Here is a 19,413-nt window from a genome sequence, read left to right on the forward strand (position 1 = left end):
GGCACGCCGCACACACTTGTTTGGGCTTGCGAGCTGACCAAAGAGTAGTAGGCTAACGTTAGGTTTTGGGTGGATGGCGAGCGCGAGACGCCGAAATGGATGCCAATAAGATTCTGAATGGAAAGTTTACTTTTAAAAAGTTGCCAAATGGTTCCATTGACAAGACCAAAGTGATCTGTGTGTTGTGTCGTTGTGAACTGAGCTATCATCGCAGCACGTCCAGTCTGAAATACCACTTGATGGCCAAGCACACAGCTGATGTGAATACTCCGCCCCCTCGTCAAAGCCATCCACTTTTCCATGTTGATAAGAGCATTAAAATGTGAAAAAATAATTGGACAAAAAGAAATCTAGGGACATTTAGAATAGATAAAAATGCACGATTAATTGGGAGTTAACTATGACATTAATGCGATTAATCGTGATTAAATATTTGAATCGTTTGACAGCTACTACTTTGAATATTTCAGAATGTCTGCACAACGATTCGATGACCTACTTCGTCGGAGGAAGCCTTTCATTCACCATAAAAGAACTCATCTTAACCAGTACATGTCATTATTACATGTCATTTAGCTGACGCTTTTATCCAAAGCGACTTACAATTGCTACATATGTCAGAGGTCACACGCCTCTGGAGCAACTAGGGGTTAAGTGTCTTGCTCAGGGACACATTGGTTGATGTATCGCAGTGGGGAATCGAACCCAGATCTCCCACACCCAAGGCATGTGTCGTATCAACTGACTGCGCCATCACCACCCGAGAGAGACTTGCAGTCACTCTGAGAAGCTTGCCCTCGAACTTGTCCATGCTTCCCGTTTCCGCTTTGTCGTGCGGCGCTGAAAGAAATAGAGCGGCCACTTTAAATCCTGGCGCCCGCCAGCGAGATCGACGTCATTTTGATGTCATATTGTCGCGCGGCAGGTCGGGAACGGCGACTGTAAAGAGGCCTTAACTGCCATTATATAAGATGAGAGGGAGGGAAAGCGGCATCCCCACCTGCCACTGTTTGATCTTATTCCACAGATGTCTGAACTCCCGAAGATTGAGTCTACCTGTCCCATCCATCTAAACAGAAGCAGTTAAGACCAAAATTGACAGGGAACATTTTATTGCACAATGAGAGTACTTTTACTTTTCATACTTGCTAATATTTATATACTTTTACTTAAAGGTACAATATGTAAAAAAAAAAAAATCTTCTTTTTTTTTGCATTCAAATGTCTAAAAACAACTAGACCTGTGTTATATATTTTGTTGAGTTGTGTACTTACATTATCCCAAATGTTTCCAACAATGTTCAAACCCAGAGAAATCTGTCATTTTATTCAAGGACATGGTCCGTTACATTTGGTCACCTGTCAGTGGCGTCATATCCCACTTTGTGCGCATACGTCAGCATTGCCAGAAACTGTCACAAATTGACTTTAATATCCAGTTAGGCCACATTTTTACAATACACTTGGTCAGTTTTAACTATACTATATTTTAACAGGATGAAGGATTTTAGTCATTGGACGTTTGGATGTTAAAGGTCCAGTGTGTAACGTGTTTAGTTGTTCATTATCAAAATCTGTGTTGCCCGTTCACAAACTTGTCCTTTTTCATGAATATTTATCACCACCATCAATTCCAAGTATTCCTTTTGGCTTGATATTTTACATTTGCGTTTGCATGAACCGGGGTAGACGCTCTATATTCATGCGCCATCTTGAAATACCGATTAGCCGGTAAGGGACATACAGGACATACTGCTCCGCCTTTCGCGTTTTCACTGCCACATGATAAACTCAGGCGTCATCAGAAAAAAGCGTGAAGGCTACCGTAGCTGTAATACGTACTTTGAACTGCGTGGCGCGAGAGAGTTGATTGCGATATATGATCTCAACGCTAGATGGGAGAAATTCCCACACATTGGACCTTTAAGTTATCAGAGGAACAAGCTGAGCAAACATTAGCGAACAGCGTCGGAGAAACACCGATTTTTAAAGTGAGGCGGCTTTGTTCAGCGTTTTTACGGGTTTAATCGCCTGCTCCTGTTTGTTTTGGAAAGGAGGAGACCTCTGCGGATAATTCAGCTCATCTGGATCTTAAAGTGGCTATACTGTATGTAACTTTCAGTTTGTGTTGATTCTAGCGGCCGCTTTGGACAAAAGCAGTAGTGTTTTTACCACACCTGCTCTTTTCTTTACGGTGCTGTATTGCCCACTGTAGATTACTGAGTTAGTGTTACCGGGAGATCATATAGTCACAATGAATATTTTGCTCAGACAGAAAATCATTCATTTCCAATAAGAGAATAAGTTACAGATGCATCGTTGCATTTCAAGTGTTGCATACGGTAACTCAGCCTACTTTGGATGTCTCGTGAGCTAAACCGGGTATCACTGTCACTGTGTCACGAGCCAAAGCATTAAGAGATTGTTGTAACAACCAACGTAATAATAACCTATATAGCGCATTTCATAAAACCCCCGGACGCTAGAAAATGACATATTGTACGTTTAAGTAAGGTGGGACGTTTACCTGTATTGGAGTATTGTCACAGTCACAGTGGTATTGCTACTTTTACTCAAGTAAAGGATCTGAATACTTCTCCAGCACTGGTGTCTTGGACTTAAATCCCTAACATGCTGTACTGTATGAGCTGAGTGGACTGTGGAATAATTGAGAGTGTTCTCATGAGGTCAGAGGTCAAAAGCATGTTGGATAATGACAAAATATTTGTTTGTGTGTCACTGTGTTTGTGCGTCGGCCCTGTGAGCCATCACAGACCCTGCCATGGGTCTCGGCGGGTTGTGCCTCCTACAGACAACACAGCCAGCCCGATGCACTCGATACAAAGGATACGTCCATCAGAGCAATCATGCTCCTGCAGCTCTCCAGGCTGAAGCCCTCTGTGTTCAGGTCCTTATCTGGAGGGAAGAAAGAGACACGGGGCAGTACCAGAGTTTAGACGTTAATAACTAAAGACAGAATGAGCATATTATATCTGTACGTAGTCAATGGGAGAGACTTTGCTCATTTAAAACTCACTTTCCAACCTATGAAATGTTTTTGGAAACCCTATCGCCCCTGGCTGTGTAAATGCAAAACAAATAGAAAGAAGAGCACGAGCCACAAAAAACTATTCCAGCCAATCAGCAACAAGTGGCGCCAGTTGATGGTAGGGGAGGAGGGGGGAGGCAGCAGCGTGTGAACGTGCCGGCCGGCCAGTGGTTATCTGTCTGTGAATCTGAGGGGCGGAGCTACTTAAGGGGGGGGTTGCTTTTGTTTGGCAGTTGTGTTCAGATATCAACAATCTTTGCACAGCATCGCTTACTGCACCTTTAATAAATAAAGACAGGGGCGCCCAGATAGCTCAGTTGGTAAAGCAGGCACCCATATACTTTACTCCCGTTTACTCCTCAACGCAGCGGGCCCGGGGTTTGATTCCAACCTGTGTCTTCAGCTGTCCTGTCAAATAAAGGCCTAAAATGCCCAAAAATAAATGAATAAAGACAGAATGAGCATATTGTATCTGTACGGAGCTGTTGGGAGAGATTTAAGTCTTTTAAAACTCACTTTCCAACCTATGAAATGTTTTTGGATAACATCTCGCCACACTTACATTTAAGACTCTTCCAGACTTCTATGTGTCAGTGAGTTTTGAGAAAGTATCATTACAAAGTCTTTTGAGTGGTTAGCTGATAGGACAAGGGCTGACACGTGACATGAGGGTGGCGTGTGCGTGTGTGTGTGTGTGAGACGCTGGTAACTCAGTCGATTGCAGGTGTGTGAATGAGATTCATTGAGAGATTGATTGAGGAAGCAGAGGTGAAGGGCCACAAGCGGAAACCAACGCCACAGAGCGCACACATACACACTGATGAAACACACTGAGAGAAAGACTGTTACTGACGGAAAGGTTTTCTTGTTTTCCCCACAACGTAACTTTTTGTAAATACACCTTTTAAAACCTGAACTCGAATACCCCGAGGAGTGGGCTCACGGAGAAATCGACGAGAGATGCTGGAGTGTAAAAAAGGCTGCCTTTCTCCCTTTTCACTAGCCTCTGTTCCTAGAAATGAACAATGTTTTGTGTCTGCTTAATCTTTAATTTCAGTGTAATGTTTAGTTGATACCTTATCATTTGAGATAGGCCTGTTTAGTGGGTTTATGGGCTCATAGTGTTTTTGCTATTGTTCTGCCTGTGATGTGGGGGCTACATCAGCTGCTCGCCAGCTCAATCAAGGAGAGTATGTACAGGTGTGCCTGATTAGGTCCTTTCAGCTGGGAGGGGCTGGCCACTCCGAAGGTGTACAACAATAGGTAAGATAGTTCTGCAGTGAATGTCATTTTTATAATATTCGGGGTGCCTATTGTTGTGGGTGCACATATATTTATATCTAGCAATGTCAGCAGTAACTGTTCTATCCAAATGTAATGGTATTTTCCAGATCCTGAGAGTTTTGTTGTTTATTTCAGTTTGGCTCACCCTATGCTTACTGGTACAGGTGGAGGGTGCCAGTTAGGTGAGGCTGAGGGGAGAGGGAGAAAGGCCTTGGTAGCTTGCTGTGAGGTTGCTGTGTTAGTTGTATGTTTATTTGTCTCAGTTTAATGTAGTTTTTGTTGTATTTCCCAGGTTTCATTTTTATGCCCTTTGTCAGTTTTTGTTGTTAATAAACACCAAAGTTTTTTCGCGCGTCCAGTTTCCTGTCGGCTTTTTAAAATTCCCTTTTTATAGAAGTTTCGGGCGCCATCGGCCTAGGTGGGCATCTGACATAGAGCTACTCGGAGGCCGCCCCTCCTGATGACCGACGCCAGCAAGCCGGCTTCACATCGTGAGTGCTCAGTGTCTGGGTGAGTCAGTTTAACACAGCACAAACCTCCTAAAGTAGGAAAGGCGTGCACTCATCCAGGCAAGTTTAGTCTCTTTCTCACCATGAACGCAACAGGGAAAAGGAGACGGGGATTAATGTTATGAGCTAAGTTAGCCTTTAGTAGCTGTGTTCCTTTGTGTTGCGAGCCCAGGTTAGCTTAGGGTGTAGGTATTTGTTTTTTCCAACATTGGGGGACACATTTCTGAGAGTTTGAGCATCAAACAATTTGTGCATCAATTTATGGTGGATATGTCATGGTACTTCTGCTTCAACTGGGCAAAGTTGCTTCATCTTCTTTCAGTTGTATGGCAGAAAGCAACCATTGCTTTTTAGGTTGCATACTGCCACCACCTACTTTACTGGAGGCATTGTTGCATCTATGAGTCGCGTTCTAGTTCTTGTCAAAATAAGTCCTCTGCTTTTTATAGTTTTATTGGGGTGACAAATGCACTTTTTTAGGTCTTTATTGACAGGACAGCTGAATAAATGACAGGAGAGAGAGGGGAGATGACATGCAGCAAAGGGCCGCAGGTCGGAGTCGATCCCGTGCCCGATGCGTCGAGGAGGAGGCGCCCGCTCTACTAACTGAGCAATCCGGGCGCTATGTTGTAAATATTGAGGGACATGTCCCCTGCTTCTCCCTAATCCCCCCCCCCAAACCAAAACAAATCTACACTTATGTGTATCCTTGATTGAAAGATGTCTTGACTGGTGTTTAGCTATCACTAAATGTTATAGTCCTTCTCAATGCATATTGTCTTGTTGTTAAAATGTTTGTGTTGATGTATTTGTGAATTATGAATGTGAATGAACTGCTACACTCTGATTTCTGATACAAGTTCCCTCCTTCATCTTCACTGCTGCACTCTCTTTCTAAATGTTTCTTTTAGAGGGAGCAGCTTAAACATGACGATGATGCTGTGATTTTAAAAAGTACAGTTCAGTTGATCGGCCAGGACTCACGTTTGGTGATCACTCTGTTGAGAACGTTTTTCAGTTCGTTGGCTGAGATTTCCATTTCCTGTGAGAGGGACCAGAGTGGAGGAGGAGACGGTAGAACAAAAAAAGGAGACGACCATTACAATTTGAGTCTTCAGCTATTAGTTGTAATAGACGTAAACACAAGAGGAAACACTAGGGCTATGATGTTAATTACTTACTTACTTAATGAGGACTAGGGCTGCACGATATAAGGAAAATATGTGCTATGCGATAACGTTGAATATCGCGATAACAATATTACTTATATAAAATAAAGATATCAAAGTGTACTCAGTTCTGCTGCTTTCAGTATTCTGCTAAAATACAACAAACCGCTTGTTGAATTTAAAACAAAAGGAAATCATTTTCAACATTCTTTTGTTGAACAAATTGAACATTGAATATAAAAGGCAGCACTAAAAAAAGTGACTATAAAAGTTACATTTTTAAAGTGTAGTTTTCTACTGATTTTCTTTCAGCTAACGCACACAAAAATCTCTTGAGTGTCTTTTGCGATATGTCGCAAGCGGTGCAGCCCTAAATAGTTGAGAAACGCACTGTATTTTGTGTACTCACATCGCCCGCTATCTCCTGAAAAATAGTCCTGAACTGCTGGTCCTCCTCGCTCTCTTCCCCCGCGGAGGCCGGCGCCGGCTGAGGCATCATGGAGCCACAAAGTAGAAAGAGATACAGAGGCAAAGGGAAGATGTGAAAGGAAAAATCAAGTTTGCTAATCACTTTTTTCGACATACTATACCAGTGGTTCTCAAACTTTTTTTCAAAAATGTACCCCTTTTGAATTGTTTCTTTACACCAGCGCTAATCATTTTTGGTAGAAAAGTCTATATAAAGAGGAACAGTACTGCGCTGTCAGCAACAGATTTACTAAACAGCCTTGTAACTGAAAACATTTAAATGCTAATGAGAAAAGGAGACAAACTGTAAAAAAGACAAAACCTTGGAAAAAAGATGGTGGAAGGAAGTAAGGTAAAAATAGGTCAAATAGAATCCAAAACTTCAAAAACAGTGACATAACTTTGAAAAAAAGCGAGACACTTAAAAAAAAAAAAAAAAAACGTAAAAAGTAGGACAATAAAAGGAAGGAAGGAAGGCAAGAATAGGTCCAAAGAAGGTGATATAAATGTCACATTTGTGGTAGGGGAAAAAAAAAAGTCTACATAAAGAGGAACAATGTTCTAGACAACAGCCTTGTAACTATTAGACATTTTGTTAAATAGCTCACGTACACCCTGCAGTCCTCCAAAGTACCCCTAGAGGTACACGTACCCCCATTTGAGAAACACTGTACTATACTATGGCTTTATAATCACTTTTTCAAAACTCTTTATACAGTAGAGAACTGCCTTCATGTGGTAGGAACTTTGTTTCTAATTAATGACAACTCTGTTGTTACATCCACATGATGCAAGCCTTCTGTGATCGCGCACCCCCCCCACCCCCACACAGTTGCACGTAGCCAAGGAGGAGACGGAGCATTAAAAAGACATGATGGACTCTTCAGAAGAGGTCATTATCTTCATTCGAGCTTCTGCACGAGAAAGTCGCTGGACGACACCAATTTCTGAACATATCCATACTGACAAATAAAATGTTATGAGACCCATATATCAGCTTGTACACAGTCTCCAGTTTTAATTATGACAAAGTAGCTCTCAAAATGCCCTACATGCGATCTGTTGCTGATTTTAATTAACACACTGTAGATGATCCGTAATCTGGACGGATTTAGTCTCTGATTTCTAAAGTAACTATCAGCCACATGTGGTTTGTACAGAATAAGCCTTTAAATCAGACAAATGGCAGTTAAAATCCCTCCAGTTAGAATCCTCCAATTCAAAAATCAAAACGTCATGTTGAGTCGATTCTGAACCAATCAGCTGAGAGGCCGGCGTTTCCCAGCATGCCCTGGGTCTTGCAGTCGGTGAAAAGCAACTGCGCTGCCTGCGTCTCAGAACTGCGGCCGCCTTGGTCTCGTGAGGTTATCGCTGCCCACGTGTGCATGACGTCGGCGCAAGTCGGGATCAAGTCAGACACAAATCTAACCGGCATGCGTTGGGCGGCGATCGCCGGTGATCGATTCTGCGCAGACCTGGCTCATCTCGAACGAGCCTAGTACTTCATTAGCATGATTTTGCTAGCCTTAGATTGGTTTCTCATGAGCACGAGATACTTTTGCATGCTGACGAGAAAAAGATCTCGTGCTCACCAGAAAGAATCTCTGGTGCACTAAAAAAAAAAAAACAACCCTCCCCCCATGTCCTTTTAGGGGCTCCGTACTTTTTCAACCACTTAAAGTAAAATATAAGAAAAAGTCAGCCTCTCTTGGATAACTGTTGGAAAAACCGAATTCTGCGAAGTCATGAAAAGAAATGAATGACACCTACCACTGGATGATCGGCCTCGATCCTGTTCTCTATCTCCCTGGGTGAAGACGAACAAACAGCAGTCACCATGGTGACAACATCTCATCTGGACCACAAGCCTGTGTACTCATCACTTTACTACAATCATGTTATTCTCTTATCGGCTATGAAACACATCAATACTGAGCTCACGGTGGAGATGGCAAAACTTAGGGGAAAAAAACAGAACAGATTCATTACACCATTTGTAAAGGCTTATAGTCCCATACTCACATCGGACTAAAAAGGCAAAAGGATTCCACAAACACTTGATGAAGCTGTGAATAAAATGTTATTTCAGTACCACCTGTTGCTTCTTCAGGTCGAGTATTTTCTCTTGGTTTTTATTTTATTTTGGGCAATCTTGGTTGTCGGTGTGTCCTCTTCTTGATTTTGTTTTAGATAGGGTTTAGGTAGGTTTGTCAGTTGTTCAAGCAGGTTTTATACTAATGGTATTAATATATTACTTGCAAAAAAAAAAAAGTTAAATCTAAAGCCATGTTTGGTAAATTCAAAGCTCGTCACAGTGAGCTGTTTATGGTGCTCATCCATCCCACAGCCAGGTCTCGGTCCGTCAGAGTGCAGGGCGGCTCTGCATGCTGTCTGGTTCCTCCGGGGCAGCAGGGGGTGGGGGGGAGTGCGGGGGATGTTTGTTGAGGCTTGAATATGCAGTACTGAATATTTTTGAACTGTTTACCGGAGCATGCCCAAATCTGAAGTCGCTTGTCCTAAAAAAGATTCCATAACAGCTTCGAACTGGGGCCGATTTCTTCCAGTTCTACAAATCAAATCGCCGTTAAAATAGTTTGTTCTTGGTGGTTTGTGTCCCACCCACCAAGCACCCCGACAACACCCCCCACCCTCATTAACAAACACACAAACCCGCACTGTAAAATGCAAATGGAGGGTGGATGAATTACCGTTAAACTTGGTATTTTCTAGGCTAAATCAATCCTGCTGCTGTTACTTTAAACATGAACATGTAGGGCTGGGTCTTGTTGGACATTTGGCTAGATTTAAAGTTTTTGTAAGAGTTCTATAATGGGATATTTATAGTGCCAGAGAAAATGTAAATTTCATAAATAAAAAGACGTGAGACTTAGTTTTTCAGTGTGTAAAACACACACACGGACAGTCCAAACAACTCTAGTTGTGATTTCTCACAAAGACCTGCAACGCTTCTTTTAAAATTTCTATTTCAATCCAACAACAAAAAAGAAATGTAACTTAACTGACTCTTCATCAGTTAGAGAGGAATTAAAACAAGTCGGATTCAAAAGTGTGGCTTAAAACAGTTCTGTTTGACATTTTTGATTATCTTAAAAAAAAAAAAGTAATTGAGAAAATAATCGACGGATTAATCGATCATAATTGTTGGTTGCAGCCCAGACCAGTGTCCAGTGAGGTGAAAATCACAACTTTTTTTTAAAAAGTGTAATTTTCAATTTATGTTCTGAAGGAACTCCAAACAATCTCTTGATATTGATGTGTAGCCAAAACTTTTTGAAAATTTTTGAATACCTCTCAATATCGTCTAAAAATGACTATGGTGTCAATATGCTTCTGATGTATGTTGTATTTCAATACCCAGCCCTACTAAGAAACATCAACATTAATGGAGTGAAAGAAGCATCTAACAAACATATCTAACTGTAACTGTTATTCTAACAAGGGGGAAACTACGTACCCATTCCCTCCGCTTACCCAGCTCTTACACCCCCACCCGATCGCCCCACCCCCCACGACCGCCCTCACCCACTCACTCTGAGGTGTTCCTCTTTTCAGAGAAGACTCGCAGGATGAACTCGCCCTCCTGGTGCGGCTCGTACGTGGAGGGGACGATGACGTACTCCCCGGGGCTCAGGCGGAAGCGCTGGGTCACCTCGCGCAGGTTGATGTAGGACTTGCAGCGAGCTTTGGAGGAGGTCAACAGGAAGAAGTCCTTCTGCATGTGCTGCTTGTTCCCGTGCATCTGGAAGGGGGAGTCGCAGCGGGAAAAGGGTAGGAAATGTTGAATGGAAACAGTTCTAACGCTCCTATTAAAAATAGACAAAACTGTGAAGAAAGAATTCCCTCATAGGTTAGTCAAGTCCAGGACTATGGTATACACATTGGGGTTTGATTTTCTACATATGATTTGGCAATGTCCGGAGCTTTTTAAATTTTGGAAAATGTGTTTTCGTCATGTAATCTTTGAATGATGACTCTTTATTAAAGGTACACTGTGCAGGAATTTCTCCCATCTAGCGGTGAAATTGTATTTTGCATTCAAAAACGATTCCTTCTCCTGTGGCTCGGCATATGTCTGATCCTCCATTATGAACTAAAGGGCAGTGCAGGCTTTCAAATTTGCTGGGGCAGCGACAAGCGCCTCTCACTGATCTCCATTTCAGCTGGTTTCGGTCACGTGACGCTGGCTCTGAACGAAATACTGTCTGGATTAGCTAGACAGGCAGGCTAGTGCTGTATGTCCCTCTCAGCCATTATAGTTTTTCAAAATGGCGGAACGACGTGGAAGCCTCCTTGGACTTGCCCGTCCAATGTAAATACAGATAAGAAATTCTTCGCTTACGAGGATAAGTCGGATCATTGGCAGAGGTCATTTTATACCAATGAGGACATATTTATGAATGAAGACACTGATTTTAGCTAATACAATACTTAAAACACTACACAGTGTACCTTTAAGGTTTACTATGGAACCACGGAGAGCGTGGCTGGCCGGCCTAACGGGAGCGGGGTTTTTTTCTTTTCTTCTTTGTTTCGCATTATGTTAGCAAGCCCGACAGAAACGACAGTGGCTACTTGCACTTTGGGACATTCTCTACATGGAACAGTCGGTTGCAAGACCACACGGTGCAAAAGAAAGGAACTTGATTGTTTTAGTTGATGCCGCAGAAAGTGTAAAAAACATTTAACTTTAATGTACTATCTGTCTGCAAGCCCTGTGGGGTGGGGGGGGGCGGTTGTAGGTGTGTCTCATGTCTTCGTTGCTGTTTGCAAGTTACAAATTAATATAATTTGAACAAAAACATAATGGGGATAATGATAAACATTTGAAACATATGAGATATGAAAACAAACAGTAGGATGAAATGAACTTGCACACTGCTGCTCCACATCTTCCTTACCTCCTTTGGCACCTGTAGAGAAATGGAGGCAACATTAGTGTTTGTGTCATTTAAGGGTGCAAATTGAAAGCTGATTTCTCTCATGGTGTCAACGTTATAAATGCTGTTAAAAGAATGAGAGACAATAAAAAAAAAATGTGATTAACAACTAGAACAAAAAGCAATTGAAAATACTTCATCTGGTGCTGCAGAATAACGAAAAAGATGCCACAAAGTGCATTTGAATCCTCTAAATGAATTAACACGACAATATAAAATTGTCGATGCAATAAAAAGAGAAATTAAGATTCTGTGCAAACGCTTGAGCGCCGGTCTGTCACACAATCTCTTGATGGCGAATAAGAACAGGACACCTCGTAGATGGCGAATCCGATGGTGTACAGGTTGGCTCCCAGCTTTCGCTCTTTCCGCCGGTTCTTCTGCATCAGAGCCACCACGAAGGTGCAGCCCACGTCGTTGTCCTCGGGATCATCGTCCTCCTCCATTAGACGGAGACGGTACTGAGGGTTGGTCCAGAAAGTGTCTGCAGGGACATTTAGGGGAGATATATATATATATATATATATATATATATATATATATATATATATATATATATATATATATATATATATATATATATATATATATATATATATATATATATATATATATATATATATATATATATATATATATATAAAAACCTTGCATCGTTTCTCCCGGGTCAAAACTGAAAATCAACACTTTTGGGACGTTTTGTCTCTTTTTAAAAACTTCTTTTCAAAGTTTAACGCTTCTTTTCACTACCATGTATAAACACCACTAAGACCAAGTTATTACTAGTTTTACACTTATTTTTGGAATTCATGGTCAATAAACCTCATTTATAGGATATTATACCTAATTCTTGAGTTAAAAAAAAGCAGAAATTATGAATCCTTTAAATAATAATTAAAGGAAGGATAATAACAGAAGGGTATGTCAACAGGATACTGCTTCAAAACATAAAAAAAAAAACTCGTTTCATGGAATAATCCATGTTATTTTTGGGTAATCAAAAGTAGGTAGTTAAAAAAATATATATATTAAAATAAATAAAATCTTTTGAAAACGGGTCAAATTTGACCTGAAGACAACACAAGGGTTGAACCATTTTAAAGGTGCCGTAGGTAGGATTGCGAAGATCCACGACCAAAATCGACAACTCCTCAGTCCCTCCCCCCTTTCCGCTAAAGCCCAAAACGGTCTCCTAAGCCCCTCTCCCCCACAAGGGAGAATGAATGCGTGTGCATGAGCAGTGATTGGGGTTTTTGCAAATCTCACTCCAGGCTGTAGATGGTGCCAGAGGAGCCAGATTTTTTTTAAATGACCTGCTTCATGTAGTTCTACTGGAACATAGGGTCAGTTTCAGCAAATATGACAGAAAGTTAGTCTTATAAGTCTTACCTACTGCACCTTTTTATGCGTTTTCTTCAATACATGAGTTGATAGCGGTGGAATGTAAAACATCAATACAAAAAAGCGTCTGTCTTGTTGTGCGATTGTGCAGCCTGAGGGTACCTGGGTAGTTCCTGCAGCCCCCAGCAGAGCAGCCTCTCACCCAGCGACCCTCGTTCACAGAAACCGTCCACTTGTGAATCTTATCGTCCTCCAGGGCGTTAGGGGTGAGGTTACAGATCTCGATCTTAGTGTAGTTCTTCTTGAAGTCCTCAAATGACATCCTAGAAGAGATCGGGGCACAACGGTTATCTGGATAATAGCTGGCATCACAGGGTGCTGACTAAATGCCAATAAAACGTATGCTGAGGAGGGAAGAAGTAGAGGCACGAAAACCCAGAGCTACATTAAAATATATATTTTTTTTAATTACATCAGTTCTTTGTATAGGCAATTTGCCTTCTGTTTATTTTAATTCTAAAACTAAAAAACGAAAATCAAATTCGCTAGCAGAAAAAAATAGACCCTGTTCGTTAAATCTGCTTTTCACAGCTGCAAATAAAAAATGCGCCACTCACCAGAACTCTCCATCCTCGGCGCTCTGGTGCTGCAGCTTCTCTTTTTCAGTCTTAGAGAGTGTGGCCCACTCCTTAGAGCTGTGGAGAGAAGGTGGAACATAGTGAAATTGCCTAAAGATACGACAGATTTTAGTAAAGAACTGAGTTTAGTTATTGTAATGAATAAAAAAAGCATTAAGACATCGCGATTGTAACTCTAGCTTCTCTTTAACACAAAAGTAGGGCTGAAAATGATAGATTTAGTTCTGAGTAAAGGTGGTTACTTGTCACTCCAGGGACCGTTCCACTCCACTTGACCCCACGGGTTCCTGAGACGCACCAGACGGACTTTAGTGTCCTTGTGCTGAGACGGTCTACACTGTAAGTGGGGAAAAAATGGAGCAGTTATTATTGACTTAATTTGGACTTTTGGACAGTTAAAAGCCCAGTACATTACAAACAGCTTTACCTCCTCCACTGCCGTCACAGAGTAGGCGTGGCCCTTCACAAGTCCCGTCACAGTACGAGTCTCAAAGCGAGCAGGAACCAGGGACTGCAGATGCACAAAATACATCTTACATGTATACAGTTATATTGTAGAAACATTGTAAACACAACCAGCATTTTATTGACTTAACGAACACATTTTGCCTAATGGCTTGCAGAAACCTTTTAAATCACTTCTCAAAACTTAAAAGGTATAACATGTATTGCTAACTGTTTGTTAGCACACAGAGTTCAAAGTTGGCTACTCTTCCCTGGCTCAAGAGCGAGATTTTGTATTTTCTGATTGTTTCACGGCGACAAGCTGCACTCTGTTATTGGCTGGGGGTTACACCCCCATGTGGGGCCCAAAGGCTCTTTGCTGACTCCCATAAACGTCCCGCACTCAGTATTAATTTTGTATTAGTCTATACATTGTTGTTTAAGAAAATCCTGCATATTGTTTTATTTATCTTATAATATTGTTGGGTACTTTATTCCATTGTATTGTTGCATGATTGTATTTGCCTTATTGCAGTCCTGAAATTTTTTAATCCTGGTTCAACCATGTAAAGTACTTCGTAACTTTTGTTCTAAAACGTGCAATATATAGTTTATTATTAATAATAGTATTATCATTATTAATGCAGACACAGTGTTCAAGTGTATTCAATGCACCATGACATCTCTTTTGAGTGTGCTTACAGATGCAACAGACTTCAAAGTTTCAACCAGAAGAGCTCAGCGGGACAATGCTTTTCAGTTTGGTCCTAAATGTCTCCTCTGATGATAGTGGAAAAGTTATTAGTTATTAACCTGGGAATCCTAGTCCTCATCTGTATCGCAGTTTACATGTATAACAAAAAAAGGTCTGACTCACATCGATGGAGCAGCCCATGAGGGAGCCTCTCTCCAGAGCTTTCTTCATGATCTTGTAGAGCTCTTTGGGAGCTTCCTTCATCTCGTAGAACTCAGTGACCCCCCCAGTGAAATCCTCCATGGCCTCGGTGGTGTTTCCACCCTTCAGGGCCTCGTAGGAGCCGTGCAGCCTGGACAAGGGAGTGCACGGATATTACATTTACTTTTAGATTTTTAATTAATTCTTTCAGACATATCCATGTTTCAATCTTATTATAAGTAGGTGTTGCTTTTTTAATCTTAGTGAGACCCTTTCCCAGTTAAATAAAGTTATTTTCTCTTCCTGTTATAATGCCCTAACCTGAGTAGAAGTGTTTGTATGATTTGTATGTATAAAAAAAAGACGTATTATACAGTGGTGTGAAAAAAGTGTTTGCCCCCCTTCCTCATTTCCTGTTCCTTTGCATGTTTGTCACACTTAAGTGTTTCGAACATCAAACCAATTTAAACAATAGTCAAGGACAACACAAGTAAACACAAAATGCAATTTGTAAATGAAGGTGTTAATTATTAAAGGTGAAAAAAAATCCAAACCATCATGGCCCTGTGTGAAAAAGTGATTGCCCCCCTAAACCTAATAACTGGTTGGGCCACCCTTAGCAGCAACAACTGCAACCAAGCGTTTGCGATAACGTGCAATGAGGCTTTTACAGCGTCCTGGAGGAATTTTGGCCCACTCATCTTTGCAGAATTGTCCTAATTCAGTTACATTAGAGGGTTTTCGAGCATGAACGGCCTTTTTAAGGTCATACCACAACATCTCAATAGGATTCAGGTCAGGACTTTGGCTAGGCCACTCCAAAGTCTTCATTTTGTTTTTTCTTCAGCCATTCGGTGGTGGACTTGCTGGTGTGTTTAGGATCATTGTCCTGCTGCAGAACCCAAGTTCGTTTCAGCTTGAGTACACGAACAGATGGTCGGACATTCTCCTTCAGGATCTCTTGGTAGACAGCAGAATTCATAGTTCCTTTTATCACGGCAAGTCTTCCAGGTCCTGAAGCAGCAAAACAGCCCCAGACCATCACACTACCACCACCATATTTTACAGTTGGTATAATGTTCTTTTTATGAAATGCAGTGTTCCTTCTACGCCAGATATACTTGGACACACACCTTCCAAAGAGTTCCACTTTTGTCTCATCGGTCCACAGAATGTTGTCCCAAAAGTCTTGGGGATCATCAAGATGTGTTCTGGAGAAATTGAGACAAGCTTTGATGTTCTTTTGCTCAGCAGTGGTTTTCTCCTTGGAACTCTGCCATGCAGGCCATTTTTGCCCAGTCTTTTCCTGATGGTGGAGGCATGAGCGCTGACCTTAACTGAGGCAAGTGAGGCCTGCAGTTCTTTGGACGTTGTTGTGGGGTCTTTTGTGACCTCTTGGATGAGTCGTCGCTGCGCTCTTGGGGTAATTTTGGGCGGCCGGCCACTCCTGGGAAAGGTTCACCACTGTTCCATGTCTTCGCCATTTGTGGATAATGGCTCTCACTGTGGTTCGCTGGATTCCCAAAGCTTTGGAAATGGCTTTATAACCCTTTCCAGACTGATAGATCTCAATTACTTTCTTTCTCAATTGTTCCTGAATTTCTTTGGGTCTCGGCATGATGTGTAGCTTTTAAGGATCTTCTGGTGGACCTTACTGTGTCAAGCAGCTCCTATTTAAGTGATGCCTTGATTGTGAACAGGTGTGGCAATAATCAGGCCTGGGTGTGGCTAGAGAAATTGAACTCAGGTGTGGACAACCACAGTTATAGTATGTTTTAACAAGGGGGGCAATCACTTTTTCACACAGGGCCATGATGGTTTGGATTTTTTTTCTCCTTTAATAATAAACACCTTCATTTACAAATTGCATTTTGTGTTTACTTGTGTTGTCCTTGACTTTTGTTTAAATTGGTTTGATGTTCGAAACACTTAAGTGTGACAAACATGCAAAGGAACAGGAAATGAGGAAGGGGGCAAACACTTTTTCACACCACTGTATGAATTCAGTTTGGAACAAAAAACTGCTAATATACTGCATGTATCTACACAAATCTGCGACCCAATAAAACAAAAAAGTGCTTTCTATGTGTGAAACTGTTCTTCCATGTAAGTATTCAGCCGAAGGTAAACCGCGAGAGAATAGAGTATCAGAAACCCCCCCCCCCCAAATAACTCTTCTCACCTCCCCTGCAGAATACAAAACATTGAGTACTGACTTGGCGTAGGCCTTCTCCAGCAGGGCGCTCCAGAACTCGTTCCTCTCAGCGGACTTAGTGAAGACCAGCTGGTTGTTGAAGGTTGGGATGCGGTCGTCGATGACGACATCGACCCAGTCGCCATAACGCCAGAACTGACGGACAAAAGTATATATATATATATATAGTACAAAATATATACGTGTACAAACTTTAAACACTTGAATCAAACGGACCTTTGTCTGGATTATGTCTCCGTTTTCCACTAATGAATGTTTGTTTTTTCCTCACGTGTTTCAGTAAACTCGGTAAAGGAAGGACTGAATGTGTGCTAATTAAGACTATTAAGTTGTTTCTGACCTGGAAGTGGAAGATGCCTGCATAGTCCTCCGTGTAGCTTTGCTCGTGGGGAACAACACGGTAGAGAAGCTTCTCATTCAAGGTGAGACAGGCGATGGCGGCCAGCAACCAGCAGTCACCTGAACACAGGAGAGCATTTCATTTGTTTCACCTGAATACTATTCTAACGTCTTTTAATACAGCACATCGATCTTCACATATCCTGATCATGATTTCTTGAAATTCTGCCTTTTTCCCCTGAACTACTGTATGGATTTAGTTGCCTTTTGAACTTGATTCAACAAGAAAATAGCTGCCACAGTAAATAACATGCACCTTTTACCTCCATTTGGGATTTCACTCACAAGAAAATCAAAGACTGACAGGAACTCCTCTGCTTGACATTTTCTTGTTTAGCTGGAGGAAATGAGCGCCACTGAGTGCTGACATTTGTGTTTTCTGATTGCCCAGGTGTGTTACTGGAAACAATGTAAGTTTTTCAACAGGGAATGGTTAACAGTGTCTGCCAGGACCTTTGTCCCTTTGCCCCCCCCCCCTTTATTTGCAGTCTGAACTGAACAACAATGAGAAGTGCTGCTGGTTGGATTCCCTTCCAAAAGAGTAAGCACAATATGTGGAGGCCGCTGCAGGCAGAGAGGCCGTGTGCAGGGGATTGATGGGCTATTTGCTACCCTGTTACCCCCCCCCAAAGCTGCCTGAATACAGACTGTGACTGAATGATGAATACACTGAGAGTTGTTCCATACAGTATGTATAGCTCAGCTTACACACTCCCATCACACTGTGTGTGTTGCCTAGTGTGTTTCTGCTTCAGTCAATGAGTTTCAACAACGCCTAGAAACCATGAATCCGCCACAAAGCAGTGCCAGGACAGTGTTTTGTGTTTTTAAGGTGGATTTCTTGCTTTTGTCATCCCACAGACGTGTTGTTATTGTAACTCATTAACATTAAGCTGGGCTTAATTTCAGCTCATTGTAAAGCCAGTCATCATTGAAACTCAACCGGTCCACTGTAGTTCGGTGCCAACGGTGATGCTGTCGTGTTATTACTGTGTGTTTTTAAAAAAGAGGCATCATTTACCAAGGTCTCCCTGGCAGATGTCTGTCCTACTGGCTCCTCCAACAATGAACTGGGGGTTCTCACAGATTTCCTGTAGACAATAATAAGCAAACATAGTTAACCAATAATCAAGCTCATATCAGCTATTCATCTGACTTTGAGTCTCAGGATTGAGGGTCTCGTATGCTTACGATTTTGGCAAATACTGACTGATCTCCAAATAGATAAGTAATAAAACGCACATTATATTACAGCCATCAAGGCAAAACACAGGGATAATGACACTGGCTGTATGCAGTGAATTAATTCCGATCCCTCTGCGTAGGACTGATGGGGGTGTATTTTGATTCCATCTGCATCTCCAGGTAAAATCCCACAGCAGCAGTTAGTTTTCCACGCAGATTTGATGTAGCCATGTATCAAAAAAATAACGCCCCACCTCCCACATGTGATCCATTCCGTCTTTATTTAACTTTGCGATCAACGTGCTTCTCCGTGTGCCAACCCCCGGTCTAAAACCCCCCTCTCCTCCTACCTTGGGTCTCTTCCAGACGATGTTCTTGACCTTGTTGGACTTGTGTCCGAGCTCCTTGAAGCCCAAAGACTCCACAGTGGCCGGGAAAGACTCATCCTCAAACAGGCTCTTCCTCTGAAGACACTCATGTCTTAGGGTGTTGTAGTCCTGGCCATTAAAGCGCTGGGGCTTGTTCAAAGATCCTTCCCCGTCTCTCCTCTCTCGCTCCCGGATCAACCGGTCACAGAAAAAGCCAGACGGTGTATAAGGCATCTCGTCTCAGCTTACTTTTATTTTTTTTTTCCCAAACTGGCTTTTGCCACTTGTACTAAAGTCTTACAAGCCTAAAAGCCCTGGCATAAATCCAAACAGGTAATGTCTGATTGGCTCTTCCTTTGCGTGACGTCCCCCTCCCCTTCGTCACACAGTAGATGCAAAGGTTTGGTGTGAAAGACTCCACCTGCATTCACCTTTGCATTACCATACACACACACACACACACACACACACATATGCACAGAAAACTCACA

The 19,413-nt window shown here is 42.0% G+C and overlaps 1 protein-coding gene across 5 annotated transcripts in view; it reads right to left on the reverse strand.

Moving 5' to 3' along the window:
* capn3a (calpain 3a, (p94)) overlaps positions 1-19,384 on the reverse strand; it is a 24,605-nt gene extending 5,221 nt beyond the window's left edge. For 2 of the 5 annotated variants that reach the window (XM_078277474.1, XM_078277472.1), the window contains exons 1-18: positions 18,905-19,384; positions 18,391-18,460; positions 17,311-17,429; positions 16,972-17,105; positions 14,738-14,906; positions 13,844-13,927; positions 13,659-13,753; positions 13,396-13,473; positions 12,941-13,101; positions 11,752-11,921; positions 11,399-11,410; positions 10,031-10,239; positions 8,250-8,286; positions 6,421-6,498; positions 5,827-5,884; positions 2,852-2,916; positions 1,276-1,317; positions 1,001-1,069 (exon numbers count right to left, since the gene is read on the reverse strand). In XM_078277474.1, coding sequence (XP_078133600.1) covers positions 1,001-1,069; positions 1,276-1,317; positions 2,852-2,916; positions 5,827-5,884; positions 6,421-6,498; positions 8,250-8,286; positions 10,031-10,239; positions 11,399-11,410; positions 11,752-11,921; positions 12,941-13,101; positions 13,396-13,473; positions 13,659-13,753; positions 13,844-13,927; positions 14,738-14,906; positions 16,972-17,105; positions 17,311-17,429; positions 18,391-18,460; positions 18,905-19,156 — 1,902 coding nt within the window. In that variant the 5' untranslated portion in view covers positions 19,157-19,384. Of the gene's footprint in view, positions 1-1,000; positions 1,070-1,275; positions 1,318-2,842; positions 2,917-5,826; positions 5,885-6,420; positions 6,499-8,249; positions 8,287-10,030; positions 10,240-11,398; positions 11,411-11,751; positions 11,922-12,940; positions 13,102-13,395; positions 13,474-13,658; positions 13,754-13,843; positions 13,928-14,737; positions 14,907-16,971; positions 17,106-17,310; positions 17,430-18,390; positions 18,461-18,904 lie in introns of all 5 variants that reach the window. The other 3 variants (XM_078277477.1, XM_078277476.1, XM_078277475.1) reach the window with 2 other exon arrangements.
* Positions 19,385-19,413: the final 29 nt, after the last annotated feature.

This window comes from Sander vitreus, chromosome 20 (assembly GCF_031162955.1).
Source record: "Sander vitreus isolate 19-12246 chromosome 20, sanVit1, whole genome shotgun sequence".
NCBI classification, from domain to species: Eukaryota; Metazoa; Chordata; class Actinopteri; order Perciformes; family Percidae; genus Sander; species Sander vitreus.